Source organism: Notothenia rossii (assembly GCF_949606895.1).
Source record: "Notothenia rossii genome assembly, chromosome: 3".
In the NCBI taxonomy this organism is placed as follows: domain Eukaryota; kingdom Metazoa; phylum Chordata; class Actinopteri; order Perciformes; family Nototheniidae; genus Notothenia; species Notothenia rossii.
This window is the reverse complement of record NC_136901.1, coordinates 44232815-44247653: the sequence shown is the minus strand read 5'-3', so window position 1 is coordinate 44247653 and position 14839 is coordinate 44232815. Positions and strand designations below refer to the sequence as shown.

The following is a 14839-nucleotide window of genomic DNA, read 5'->3' as shown; positions in this document are numbered from 1 at the left end:
TGCTGATCAATCAAGGCAGGCAAATGTTGTTAATGCGTTCTAGTTTTCAGAAGGCGCAGGGTCAGTCCTAGTGTTTAAAGAGATAGTTCAACACTTTGGAAATAAAGCAACTCCAAAGCTAGTTTGTTGGCACACTTTATTTATGTTTTTTTTAATAAAACTTGTACAAAAACAAAGTGTCAATTGTTAGACATTGACTTTGTAACCTCAACCCAGAACACCTGCATGTCCTCGGAGTCTTCAGGTGTGTAGGCGCTGTTTAAAACACAACCCTTTTGAAGTTTGGAAGAAGAGCATTGTCAAAAAAATAACATATTTTACAAAGAGCATAAAACCAAATGTTTATAAAACTTTAACAATTTTTACTTTTTGTTTGCATTTTGAAGCAAAGCAGCAACAGGAGTATAAAAACACACAGAATCCAATTTGAACAACACAACCCTGACTACTCAACCACAATAAAAGGTTCAAATTGAATTCAAACAGATGGAATCTATTCCACTAATAGATAAGTATGCACTAATTAAGGTTACTTTTTCCTTAAAGGTTGTTTGCTTTAATTCTCAAACTGCCTCAGTGTTTGCAGCCTGGTAGTTTCCCTGCTCTCTGTAGGAACAGCAGAGGTAACACCAAACTGCTGGGAACAGCGAACCAGAATGCAGACCACATCATTAATATCCCATCACAGTCACCCAGCACTGATGAAACATACAACGAAGAGGAAACCAAATTGCTCAGGAACCTCAACAACAGGGTAGCCATGATGGCCATGATGGTGTAGAAAGCCCTCCGCTTTGATTGGTCGACCCGCTCCCTGTTCCCGCCCCCTTCCCCCGGCCCGGGGCGAATCAGAACAAAGAGAACTGAAACGCTGCAGAAACCGGCGACAATCAAGGAGAAGACCAAATATCCAATTGTTATAATGATCAAGGCAATAGGAATATCATCCACACTTGTTAATATGAAGCAAATACACCAAACACACCCAATGCTGATGTTCCTGATCCTGACTCCGCCCCCCTGCCTCAGCCTCAGGTAGATGACGGGGTGAACAACAGCCAGGTAGCGCTCCACACAGGTGAGCAGGTGAAACAGAGCCTGTCCGGGTGAGACTACGGCAAAGATGCCTGACACTACTTCAATTACAAATGATCCATCAGTGTAGATGCCATAACAGGAGACGGTGTACCCCACAACTCCAATTAGCTCCAGGACGACCATGTGAAAGGTGAAGACGTCGGTGTGGCTTGTTGTTGCTGCAGAGCCTCGTTTCCTCCATCGTTGGAAGCCAATGTAGAGGACGAAGATGAAGAGAGGGATGAAGAGGATGTAGACGACGTAGAGGGCTGTGAAGACGAGAATGGGGTTTTGGCAATCAGCCGGATGGAGGGTGGAGTTGGAGGAGGAATTGGCTGCCATGTCTATTAGAAACGAGGACAAAGAGAATAATGTTAGTTCATTTAAAATACAGGATATGAGAAATAGTTACATTTGGGTTTGAGTATCCCAACCCATTTAGGGTTTGGGGACGAGTGTCTTGACCAATCTGAATTTGGGGTTCAGTGTCTTGCACAACACTTAAACATGTCGATATGCAGGGGCTTGGGAGCAAACCACCAACCTTCTGATTGGTGGATGGCCGCGCCATCATTTCAAGAATATTTACAAAGTTGCAGGCTTGGAAGAGTGAGGTAAAGATGAACATAGCAGATGACACATTTGCCCTTTAGCAAAGAGTCAGATATATATTTAACAAGATCTCTTTAGAATTCTGTCGGATCACAAACTATATCTTTGACTGTCATTTTTGGTTGCTGTCGTGCTTAAGTAAATATACTTTAAGGACCTACAAGTCTCACATGCAGTGGCATTTATTTTAAGTAGACAATACTAAAATGATTTACCGTTATAATATTACAAATCTAAATGGTAAACTTAATAAAAACATACAAAAGAAAGCCAACCTTGAAGGAGTTCTTGTTTCTGCCCGTCCTTCTGCTGCAAGCCAATGACTTTCTTTCAAAGAAACATGGTCCATTTATGTGCTTGTGTGTGTGTGTGTGTGTGTGTGTGTGTGTGTGTGTGTGTGTGTGTGTGTGTGTGTGTGTGTGTGTGTGTGTGTGTGTGTGTGTGTGTGTGTGTGTGTGTGTGTGTGTGTGTGTGTGTGTGTGTGTGTGTGTGTGTGTGTGTGTGTGTGTGGATTGTATGATATGTGAGGATGACAAATGGCAGCACAGTTTTGCATATTACCTAACAAGCTTCAGATCTACCCGATCAATCAAAGTAAGCAAATGTTCCTAATGGTGTTATAGATTCCCAAAAGGGAAAGGCCTTTGAGGATTTTGCATTTCAAATCCCAAGCCAACAGAAACACAAATGCTTTACATCTCACTCCTGATGTATAAGCTATTCATAATAATCTTCTGACATTACATCTATCGGACCATTTTTGATTGAAAATGTTTTAAGTTCGGCCTAACTCAGCACACAAAGCAAAGCTGGTGGGGAACTAACATTCGGCTAATAACATCGAACTATCATTCTGTTTTCTCTGCAAAGTTTACACAAAGTCAAAAATGCTCATCTAGAAAACCTCTGCCCACATTTTTAGAAGAAATACAACACAAGAAATTCAGCAAGTTTCCTTCTTTAGGCGCTTTCACACCGGAGTACTTTTCCCGTTTAGTTCCGTTAGTGCCTGGAAATTTGCGTTCACACCAAAAGGAGAACTCAGTTCAGAGAACTTTTACCCCCATTTTTAGTGCCTGCTAGAGAGGTGGGACTATCCTGCGGAGAAAAAGTGCCAATTTCTGATTGGCTGGGCGGATTGCAAACCACGCCCCGTAAAACTCTGAAAAGTTTTTTAACCCTGCCATTGTATTTGCTTGCATTAGCATTATTAGCATTAGCATTAGCCCCACACACCAACGGAGAGAGAATAACTTATAGCAACACAAAAGAAAATATGGGAGTGATGAGGAGGGGTCGGCGTTCTGGCGATTTACTCGGAAGGCTCTTGGGGTCTATTTTCCAACTTATAAGAAATACCTGAAAGCTTGCTTTATAACGTTTACAGACAGAGCTTAAACATTGGCTTTTGGATTCATAGATTTAAAGTGATTTTCATAAACATTCAGAAATCCCATTCTGATGGTGCTCTATGGAAAGCAGCTGTGGGGTTGATTCTGATCCATCCATCTGTTAAAGCCGATGCTTGACAGGATTCAAATGAGCTGTGAGCTAGAACCGCTGCTCAGTCAAATCAGATAGTTTAATGTGACCCAGAACACCTGCGTGTCCTCGCTGTCTTCAGGTGAGTTCAAGCTGTTTAAAGAGACAATAGAGCATTGCTCTTTGAGGACCAAGAAAAGAAAACACTTCGTACACAAGGAGTATAAAAGTAGTTTCTATATTTTAAAGTTACATAAAGTTTCACAATTCTTAAGTAATAGCCACACATAGGTCTACATACTACATTACCCATAAGCTTCAGCTGAGTCAGATTCTAGAAAAACCAAAAGGATTAAAAATCTGACATGACATTTCTGTTGTTTTCATGTGAACACGTTGTTTAGGTTCTTCTTCAGGTGTTTAAGCTGTTCAAAAGACAATCCTTGTGAATTCTGGAAGAAGAGCACTTACACAACTTAATAAGAAAATATAAAAAGGTGAATAGAAACACACAAAATCTACTTTTATTACAGAACTTTACTCACACACCTTTGAAGGTTTGAATTGAATGCAAACAAAAGGAATTTATTCCACTGAGAGATAAATATGATTTTAATCAATGCTGCACTTTCTTATAAGACTGTTTGCTTTCATTCTCAAACTGCCTCAGTGTTTGCAGCCTGGTAGTTTCCCCGCTCTCTGTGGGAACAGCAGAGGTAACACCAAACTGCTGGGAACAGTGAACCAGTATAGAGACCAGGGGCCGTATTCACAAAGGATCTTAGGGCTAAAAGTAGCTCCTAACTTGCGAATTTAGGAGAAACTCCTAAACGTAATGGGCGTGTCAGTCTTACATTTAGGACTCCTAATTTTATTCACTAAGAGCAATTCACAAAGTATTTTAGGCCTAAAAGTAGCACCTAAGTTTAGGAGAGCTTAAAAGTCCTCGAGAGGACTCCTAACTCAGTAAGACCTATTCACAAAGAATCTGAAAATGGCTGAGAGACGAAATGTTTTGGAGACAATGGAAGACTGTGAATTGATCAAGAGATATAGGCTAAATCGTGAGGGTATCAAACTTGTTGTGGAATTAGTACGGGATGCAATAACATCCCCCTAACAGGAATAACCCGATTAGTCCGGAAATAAAATGTTTGGCAACACTACGATATTTAGCAACAGGGAAAATGCAACTTTGCAATGCCGACGATTTAGGAATATCGCAAACATCAGTCAGCTGTGCCATAAACCAAACCATCAACGCGCTCTCTAGACCACATATCATCCAACAGTTTATCCGATTTCCTTTGGACAATCAACAACTACACAGGATCAAAGCCAACTTCATGGCAATTGCAGGTATGCCCGGTGTGGTCGGTGCTATTGACGGGACGCACATACAAATAATTGCGCCATCAAAAGATGAGGACGTGTTCGTCAATAGAAAGAAAGTACATTCCATCAACACGCAGATTGTTTTCATTCATCATGATAGGGGGACTTGAACAGCGGTATGGGCTGTTATTGAAAGTGTTTAAGTGCTGGAAATATGTTCATTGGATAATAGTTTGCGGGGTGCTTTTAATTGCCTCCTCGATTTAATGCAATTTACGTATTTGTATTGTTTGCTCTCTTTCTTTAACGTGCATATACAACGTCATTATCGTGGTCTGCACAAACTTGTCTTCATGCGTGTATTCTGCTAACTGCACTGTCCATAACTATTTGATAAGAATACATTTCTAGCCGAGGCTATTTCCTTGTATTTCGGTGATTTAGTGGGCTCGTTTGTGGGATGTTGCGGATGAGTTTCACCGAGACCGCCTGCTCTGAACAACCAATCACAGTACTGACCGCTTCTAAACTCATGCACGAGAATCGACGTAATCCATAGCAACGGCGCGTCACTCTTAGTTCCCTCTTAGTGATTTATCCTGAGTATGAGTAGGTCTCAGCGGCTTTGTGAATAACTTTTAAGAAAAAACTCCGACGTAAAATGTTTTAGCGCGAGTTAGGAGCACTCCTAGCGGTAAGATAAAATGCTTTGTGAATACGGCCCCTGGTTTCCAAAGAAATATCCTGATCCACAAGACAAGAACTTTCAGACAAAGCCTTGAGTTTCTAAAGTTTAAACGCACAGGAGTTTTAAGAACTCTTTGTGAATCTAGACCTCAGCAAAGACATCGGATTCATTGAAAAAAGTGGATTTTGCATAATAGGTGACCTTTAAGTTCACTGTTTGTGTACTGATCCAGTAGTTTCCTAAAACCCTTTAAGCCTGAGCAATATCCTACAACCCTTTACTGTCAAGGGAAGCCCGAGCAATAACCTCTTATGTCTTGGCAGTAACTTGGCTAACATAAAGTCTGAGAAGGAAGTTTACTGGTCATGATTTCCAAAGAAAGATCCTGATTCAAGACTAGACAAGAACTTTCAGACAAAGCCTTGAGTTTCGAGAACTTTTTGTGAATCTAATCCTCAGCGGAGACATCGGATTCATCAAGCTCAAGATCCAGAAGACAGAGTATAGTCCCATTAAGATTCTCATTTAGCTTCACTGTGTGTGTACTGATCTAGTAGTTTCCTAAAACCCTGAGCAATAACCTCCAATGTCCTAGAAGTAGCCTAACACTGTCCTTCCAACGAGATTTGTCTTGGCAGATGAGAAGCGCTATACAAATTAAATGTATTATTATTATTATTATTATTATTATTATTATTATTATTATTATTATTATTATCACTACTTCTTCTACAAGGCACGTTTTCACAGATTATCTAATCTAATAGCTGACTCACTCTTACTTCTATTCTGTTATATAAATCTAGCTTTCACTGTTGATTCCTGTTGCGGCTTAAACATGCTAGTGTTCTCATTCATAACACTCCGTTCGATGTCTCACTATGGGATGCGCCTCAACGCATATGCACCAGAAGCATCAATCTCATTACGCCAATCCTGATTGGCTGGTGATCTTGACGCCAACGTCAGGGAATCCACCAACCCTATAAGTAGCTTGCGCCACGACGCAGGCGTCATTTCAAACACCTCTTCTCGCTTCGGAGCACATCTCGAGAAAGATCAGTAGCTAGCTAGCTTAACGGTCCACAGACTGATATACGAAGCTAACCTTCGGTCGACGGGCGCTCGCCAGCTACTTTTGCTTCGCACGGGAATTTACTGTATTAACACTCCAGTTAATATCAGAATCTACCCTGCCGTTTTTTTCCAACGGATAACGGTAAGGTTTTTGGATTTTTTCCCGCAAACGGTAACACGCCTGTTGCTCGTTTGTCCTTTCTACGCCGCACCAAGGCTAGCTAAGATGGACTCTTCCCTCCCTCACACCAGAGGAGACGGAGTGTCGGAGGCTCGGCTCTGCGGCTGCGGGCTAAAAATATCGAGTACTGACTCACACCAGGTCTGCTCGTCTTGCCTCGGGCTGCAACATGCCCAGGAGGCTATCGACACCCCCGGCGCGTGCGGGCATTGTTCCCGTTTTACCGCCAAAAGCCGCCGCCGGCGTCTAGCGCGCCAAGCTAGCATGCCGGTCCGAGACCTCCCCATGCCTGTAGACTCGCCGGCCGGCGAGCAGGGCATGGTGGCGACCGCCACGGGTGCCGGGTCCCGCGCTGTGTCAAGCTGGGACTCGGTGGCGGCGACAGCCGCGGGAAGGGGGCCCCGTGCTGTGTCAAGCTGGGGCTCCCAACTGGACCTCACCATGGCCTCACCCGCGGAGGATGTCCTGGAGCTGGACTATGAGGAGGAGGAAGAAGAATACGCCTCGGAGTTTCTTCTTTCCGACTCAGACGAAGGCGAAGATGACATCTTCGTCTCGTCTGCCCAGGCTGCCAAGCCTGAGGCCATGTCTACCTCCCCGGGCGGGGACGAGCCACCGCTCCCCCGCCTCAGCATGGACCTGCAGGCCGTGTGTCAACGCGCTGCATCTAAGCTGGACATCCCCTGGCCTGAAGCGGCCAGAGAGCCCTCCAGGTCTAGATACGAGGGAAAGAACTTGCCCCAAGCCGCAAGGCTGACCAGGCAACTTCTCCCCGTATTTCCGGAGCTGCTGGATGAGGTGTCGGTCTCCTGGAGAGACCGCCCCTTCAGCAGCAAGGCCCCAATCCAGGGAGCCTCCTCTCTGGACTGTGAGGGCATGGAGAAGCTCGGGTTACTCCGCATGCCTCCTATGGAGCCGCTTGTGGCAGCCCACCTCCAACCGCGGGTGTCGGCGGCCCCGAGCAGGAACCCCACACTGCCGACAAAGGCGGACCGGTTCCAGTCCGCAATGACTGAACGGGCCTACAAAGCGGCTGCTTTGTCCGCCAGGGCGCTAAATGTCTCCTCCATGCTAACCGCGTACCAAGCGGAGCTGTGCGCGGACATGACGGTGAAGCCTGAACCGGCCGTGTGGGAGGAGATCATGGCGATCACGGATATTTGCCTCCGCGTGCAGCGCTGTGCAGTACAGGCCACAGGAAAATCGCTGGGGATGATGGTGGTGCAGGAGAGAGCCAGATGGCTAAACCTGACAAACCTCCCCGACCGGGAAAAGGAGGACGTGTTGGACATGCCAATCGTCCCTGAGGGCATATTCGGCTCAGCTCTTGCCTCCATGCAACAGCGGTGTGAGGCCAAGAAGAAGGAGGATGAAGCTCTCCAGCTTTGCCTCCCTCGGAAAGCCCAGCCGCCGCCCCCAACGGTCCTGCGACGGAACTTCCCCCAGGCTACCCCGCACTCGGCCCTGTTCAAGGTCCCGAGATGGCAGAAGCCACAGCCCGCCCCCGGTCTCCCACCGAGACGCGAGGCGCGGACGAATTGGCCGAGAAAGTCCCCGGTCCCGGCAGCAGCCACACAGGCACCGCCGACCCAGACTTTCAGTCACCAGGCGAGGAAGAAGAAGAGGGCAGCCTGACAGCCTTCCCTCCCCCCCTCGGGGAAAGGGCTGGAGGTTTCCTGTTCTCTTTCAGCCCTGGATCGTGTTCCACACGTATCCAGCACCCATGTGTTTCCGGGGGACAACCACGCTCCCGCCTTCCCGCCGCCTCGGGTGATGACTGCACGTCATCCTCCAGTTCGCGCCATGAGGGAAGCAGACTTCACAGCACTGGCAGCAGTTCCTGCCAGTCGTTCAAGTCACACAAACACACACAAGGGTCTAAAAATAAAATGTTTGCCACTGTTGCTTCCAGGCTTAAAGCCAAGGGCACAGTCGAAAATATTAAAAAGACAAATAATAATGTCAATAAACAGTCAGGCGACTGCTCCGCTTCTGAGAGTGGCTATGAACGCCTCTCTCGGAATGCGGACGGTGGCCGGGCCTGTGAACGCACCATCACCGCGCGCATGCGCAGTGTCAACCGAGGTTGTCACCCTAGAGCGCCACCGTGTTCAGACACTAGAGGGCGCCATAACACAACCAATGCGGTCACAGGGTGCAGACAACAGAGATATGGTGACATCCCCGCTCGCTCTGAGGAGCGAAAGGTGGAAAATGCTCACATGCTCTGCTTGGGTTTTCAAAACGATATCACGGGGCTACAGACTCCAATTCGCTGTCACCCCCCCTCGCTTCTCGGGCATTGTGCAATCACATGCCCGGGGAGCGTCGGCTCACATTCTAGAGCAGGAGATTCTCTCGCTACTAGAAAAGAAAGCCATATCCATCGTACCCTCCAAACGGAGTCAGAGCGGCTTCTATTCCAAATATTTCCTCGTTCCCAAACGGGGAGGGAATGGAATTCGCCCCATCCTAGATTTAAGGGCTCTGAACGGGTATCTCAGAAAATACAAATTCCGGATGCTCACTCACACATCCCTACTGCGTCTCGTGCGTCAGGACGATTGGTTCACATCAATCGACCTGAAAGACGCGTATTTTCACATCCCAGTATATTATCCACACAGGAAATATCTGAGGTTCGCTTTTCAGGGTGTCTGTTACGAGTACAGAGTGCTTCCCTTCGGTCTGTCTCTCAGCCCACGGGTGTTTGTGCGATGTACGGAGGCAGCGATAGCCCCGTTAAGACAACAGGGGATTCGCCTGGCAACCTATTTAGACGACTGGCTCCTTCTGGCACAGTCGGAGCAGGAGGCTATTATGCAGACGAATATCCTCATGAAACACCTGCTCGACCTGGGTTTTGTAATAAACACAGAAAAGAGCATGTTGTCCCCAGCCCAGTCGGTGCTCTTCCTGGGCTTACGCCTGAGCTCGGTGCCCTTCACAGCCCGCCTGTCAGCGGAGAGAGTGAGAGCCTTCAGGGCTTGCCTCGCTCGTTTCCAGCCACGCAAATATGTTCTCTTCAGATCGTGTCTGCGGTTACTGGGGCTCATGGCGTCAGCCATCCTAGTAGTACGTCTGGGCCGCTTACACATGAGGGAATTTCAGCGCTGGGTAGCTGCCCTCAGACTAAACCCCACGCGTCATGGCGCGCGGAGAGTGATGGTCACTGTGCACTGCGTAACGGCGCTACGCCACTGGCTGCACCCGACTTTCCTGGTGCGAGGCGTGCCTATGGGTGCTGTCTTATCGCGGAAGGTGGTCACCACGGACGCATGTCTGACGGGCTGGGGGGGCATATACGAAGGTCGACCTGTGAGGGGTCTCTGGAGCAGAGACCTCCAACGGTCACACATAAATTATCTGGAGCTCTTAGCGGTGTTTCTCACCCTAAGACGCTTTCTGCCTTCTCTCAGGGGACATCATGTCCTCGTGAGGACAGACAACACGACCACGATATCGTATATAAACCGCCAAGGGGGTTTGCGTTCTCTACAGTTACACAGGCTGGCACGCAAACTGATCTTATGGAGCTGCGGACGTCTCCTCTCTCTGAGAGCGACACACGTACCGGGAGTGATGAACCTCGGGGCAGATCTGCTGTCCAGAGGTGCACCACTGTACGCAGACTGGACTCTACATCCAACGATTGTGAGTCAGCTGTGGGTGCGTTACGGCCGGGCCGCGGTAGATCTGTTCGCATCAAAAGAAAATGCTCAATGTCAGCTGTTCTTTTCAATGCGCGATCTAAATGCACCGTTAGGCGTGGACGCGCTCGCGCACGTTTGGCCCCCGGTCCTTCTATACGCGTTCCCACCCCTGGCTCTAATTCCTCCAACTCTGGCCAGAGTGAGAGAACAACGCCACACACTGATCCTGATAGCTCCACACTGGCCTGCAATGTACTGGCTGGCGGAGATATATCAGCTGCTGTGCGGACAGCCATGGCAGCTCCCGCTACACAGGGACATTCTATCTCAGGCGGGGGGAATGATTTTTCACCCTCACCCGGAGCACCTGGCGCTATGGGCCTGGCCCGTGAGTGGTATAACCTGAGTACAGTGGGGCTCCCTCAGAAAGTGATAAACACTATTCAGAGTGCAAGGGCTTCCTCCACCAGGTCTCTCTATGACTGTAAGTGGAGGGTGTTTGAGGAGTGGTGTCTTCAAAAGAAACACATCTCTTTTCAATGCCCTGTCGGTGTGATTCTATCATTTCTACAGGATCTGATTGATAAACACAGAGCTTTCTCCACGATCAAAGTGTACCTGGCTGCTATTGCCGCATGCCATGTGGGCTTTGGGGGAAAGACGGCTAGTCAACATCCCTTGGTCTGCCGTTTTATGAAAGGGGCTCGCCGGCTCCTCCCCGTTTCCAGGTCATTGGTGCCCTTGTGGGACTTGACGGTGGTTTTAGATGGGCTCGCTCGAGCTCCATTTGAACCCCTGGAAGACGCTGACATGAAGCACTTGTCACTGAAGACAGTGTTGTTACTGGCTCTGGCATCTGCCAAACGAGTCAGTGATATTCACGCGCTCTCTGTGCATCCTTCGTGTACTCAGTTTGCCCCGGGGCAAACGAGAGTATTGCTGAAGCCCAACCCGGCCTTTGTGCCTAAGGTGGTTGGCTCATGCACTCCCATTGACCTTGAGGCATTTCCTTCACCGCTAGGTTCCTCTGGGGAACAGCGGCCGAATTTGCTTTGCCCGGTTCGTGCTTTGCGCACTTATATGGACAGGTCGAAAGAGTTTCGGTGCAATGACCAACTCTTTGTATCTTGGGCTAACCCTCATAAGGGCAAGCCCGTTACCAGGCAACGGCTCTCCCACTGGATTGTGGAGACGATTGCTCTGGCTTATACGAGTCAGGGTTTGCAGGCACCAACGGGCCTGCGCGCTCATTCTACTCGTGGATTGGCTACATCCTGGGCTTTGTTCAAGGGTGTTTCCATTCAAGACATTTGTGCAGCAGCGAGCTGGTCCTCGCCGCTCACTTTTGTCCGCTTTTACAGGCTAGATGTTTCTGCTCCAAGTGTGGCCCGCGCAGTGCTGGGCCCCGTATTGGGACAGGGTTCTACCTGTTAAGTTCTGTTTTTGTGTTGGTGATTTTCGAGATAAGCATGTCTGGCAATGCGGGAGTCTCAATATCCCATAGTGAGACATCGAACGGAGTGTTATGAATGAGAACTATAGGTTACTTACGTAACCCCAGTTCTCAGAGTAACATGAAGTGAGATGTCTCACCTGACGGCCCTTCTTGCTGAGGCGAAGCGAGAAGAGGTGCTTATTTTGAATGACGCCTGCGTCGTGGCGCAAGCTACTTATAGGGTTGGTGGATTCCCTGACGTTGGCGTCAAGATCACCAGCCAATCAGGATTGGCGTAATGAGATTGATGCTTCTGGTGCATATGCGTTGAGGCGCATCCCATAGTGAGACATCTCACTTCATGTTACTCTGAGAACTGGGGTTACGTAAGTAACCTATAGTTCCCGCTCTGTGTAGAAATAGAAGAGGTAGAATGAGACTGCTTGGCAGACAGAGCCAGAACCCGGACATAAGCAACGAACATGTATGTGTCTCTGTTCCTCCGTCCAGCAGGAAATTGTTGACCAATAAACCAGTAAACCTCATCATCAGTGTAGCCAATATGGCGCAGATGGTAAAGAAAGCCCTTTGCTTTGATTGGTCAATCTGTTCCCTGTCCCCGCCCACTTTCCTGAGTCCAATCAGAACACGGAGTGCGGAAATGCAGCAAAAAGAAACGACGGATACGCATAGGGTTACGATGGCTAAAACAACGAATATGGGGAAATCCGGGAATGTTAAAACGTTCCTAACTGTTACTCCGAAGCACACAATCCAAACTAAACCGATGGCTATGTTCCTGATCCGGATACCGCCCGCCTGCTTCGATCCCAGGTAAGGGACGGGGTGAACGACAGCCAGATAATGCTCTATGCAAGTCATACAGTGCAGGAAAGATAGTCCGGGGTAAGTGGAGGATATAATATAATACCCAGCCGTCATCGTCCCCACACTCCAGGAAAACATGCCGATGCAGAAGAGGGAGATTCCCAAAACAGTGACAATTTCTAAGGTCACCATGTTGTACGTGATGGCGTCCGAATGGCTCGTTATTCCGGAGGAAACGGAGCGTTGGCGCCACCATCGTCGGAAACCGATCCAGAAGATGAGGATGTAGATGGGCAGGAGGAAGAGGAGGTTGGTGACGGTGAAGGAGGCGAGGATGGCGGAGTTCCAGAGATTTTCGGAGCACGAGAAGACGAAAGGGTAGGCGTTGGGGTTTGAGAAACAGGAAATCAGGGAGGCGTTGGAGGAAGAGTTGAAAAACATGATTGACGGTTGAAAGCCTGAGGAGAAAAATATCAAAAGACAATTATGAGAGATGGCAAAAGTAGACACATCCTTTACTCAAGTATAAGTACAGATACTCGTGTTTAAAAATACTCTGGTGAAAGCATGGATGCGGGAAGGGGGAGTGCTGAGGGGGGTGCAGCACCCCCATCTGTTGGCGGAGAGTTGTAACTGCAACGCCAAAGAGTTCACTAAACAAATCAATACAAAAGTTTTATTTTGAGTTACTATTTTTGAGAAAGCATTTTAGTGTAAGCAGTCTATAAAAAGCTTCACTATATAAGAGAACACTAGAACCCCCCCGCAGTCTCACCGCGCCAACCCAAATCTGACTAACTTCCTGCGTCTCTGGGTGAAAGTAGAAGTACTGACTAAACTTCTTTACTCAAGTCAAAGTAAAGAGCCTTTGAAATGTACTTCAGTAAAAAGTACCCATAACTAGCAGCTGTTTTAAAGAGTACCTGACCTCCCTTTATATTAATAGACCAATAATGTCATTGTTAGCTAATGAATGTTTCCATGCTGAACAACGGCAACATGACAACGTTTTCATTGGTCCCTCTTCTTTAGAGAAGACCAGGAAATGATGGATACACGGATCGTGTTCAAATCAATAGACAAATAAGAAATCTGATCCTCACTTTTACCATATTTGGTCTTAGCAGCAACACCAGAACAGCAACCTATTTGTTCCCCCATTGTCCAATCAGATGTTGTTCGATATTCAGATATATTTCACTTTAAGAATCTGGATTACTGTAATCTGAATTTAAAACAAGTTACTTTCATGCATTTCAACTATAATTTAAATTATTTGGTAGCATAGAGTTCATAGTTTGTGTTAAGCCTTACGTTAGCACTCGTTCAGTAGATAGCAAGAAGAAGAAGGGAGTTTTCAAACTTTTCTCGACTTGATAGAAGTTTTGAAGCAAAGCTAAGTGTAGCTTAGTGTTTTACAATTCAAGAACCAATTTGAGCATAACTTTCCATGCTACAAATTGTATGTATACTTGGACTGTAACATAACATGGGATCCAAATTGTTCCAAAAACGGCCAAAGTTTAACTTTCAGTTAAAACTGCATAACAAGATATTTAAATGTTTTGTTGACATTTGAGGGAAATGTACTTCAAATGTAATTTACTTCAAATAAAAAGAGTCAGAAAGGAAACAGCATCTGCCTGAACAACATAACCCGTTCTGTAACTACAACATTCGTATGTAGATCAAACAAATGAGACGAGTGGCCCTTTTCTTGCTCAGAAATGCAAATAAATATATTAAGATCAGTATTAACAAAACCACAATGAAGGTTATACTCTAAAGTAATTACCTTTTAGAGGCAAACAATATGAGTTTAGAGAAAGCAAATGATAGAAACACTCTTTAAAAGGGAAATATAATACACTCTAACACCTTCATTTTCATTTGTTAAAATAAGACAACATTGACACAACTTGGCCCACTTAAAAAATACATGAAATCCTTTGATTTACAATGTTCTGTATTCTGTAAATGCAAAACTCTGCACCATAGCCTTAATCTAAATGTTATTGCATTGTACATTATTCTTTAAGAGGTGAGATGGATGTACCTTGAGAGGGACCAGGTGTGTGCAGGTCTCAGGTGTCCCGCTGATTGAATGCAGGTGATATGATGTTCTTGTTGTTTTATGCTCGGCAGGGATCTGACACGTTGTTTGCATAATGCATTATTCATTTTAATTTGCTCCAGCTTAATATCCTGACAATCATAACACATGGAAACATGGAAAACTGTGGATTTTGCAAGTATAATAAAGAAGCAGTGGTAACACGATTTAAGAACAGGTGAAAAAAAGATAATATTTCAATTTTTTCAATGTATATTGTTTATTGAATACGTTTATTTTTATTCTTTATTTTATTTTTATTTTTTTATTTGATGTATTTAGAGTGCATAAAAAAATGTAAACCGACATTTTTTACAGACAAAAAAGCTTCTTACTTAAAATTTGTTTTGGAAAATTC

The 14839-nt window shown here is 46.3% G+C and overlaps 1 protein-coding gene across 1 annotated transcript; it reads right to left on the bottom strand.

The window, feature by feature from the left end:
* Positions 1-212: 212 nt before the first annotated feature.
* On the bottom strand, positions 213-12757 carry LOC307033954 (uncharacterized protein). The gene is made up of 2 exons (XM_079672586.1): positions 12558-12757; positions 213-1421 (listed from the first exon to the last, which is right to left on the bottom strand). The coding sequence occupies exons 1-2, from the start codon at positions 12622-12624 to the stop codon at positions 574-576; spliced, it is 915 nt and encodes a 304-aa protein (XP_079528712.1). The 5' UTR covers positions 12625-12757; the 3' UTR covers positions 213-573.
* Positions 12758-14839: the final 2082 nt, after the last annotated feature.

Excerpts from the sequence above, each read along its gene's own strand:
- LOC307033954 (XM_079672586.1), bottom strand. The coding sequence starts at position 12,624 with ATGGTGGCGCCAACGCTCCGTTTCCTCCGGAATAACGAGCCATTCGGA. Across the intron at positions 1,422-12,557 it reads ACGCCATCACGTACAACATG|ACATGGCAGCCAATTCCTCC; the intron begins GTGACCTTAGAA and ends CGTTTCTAATAG.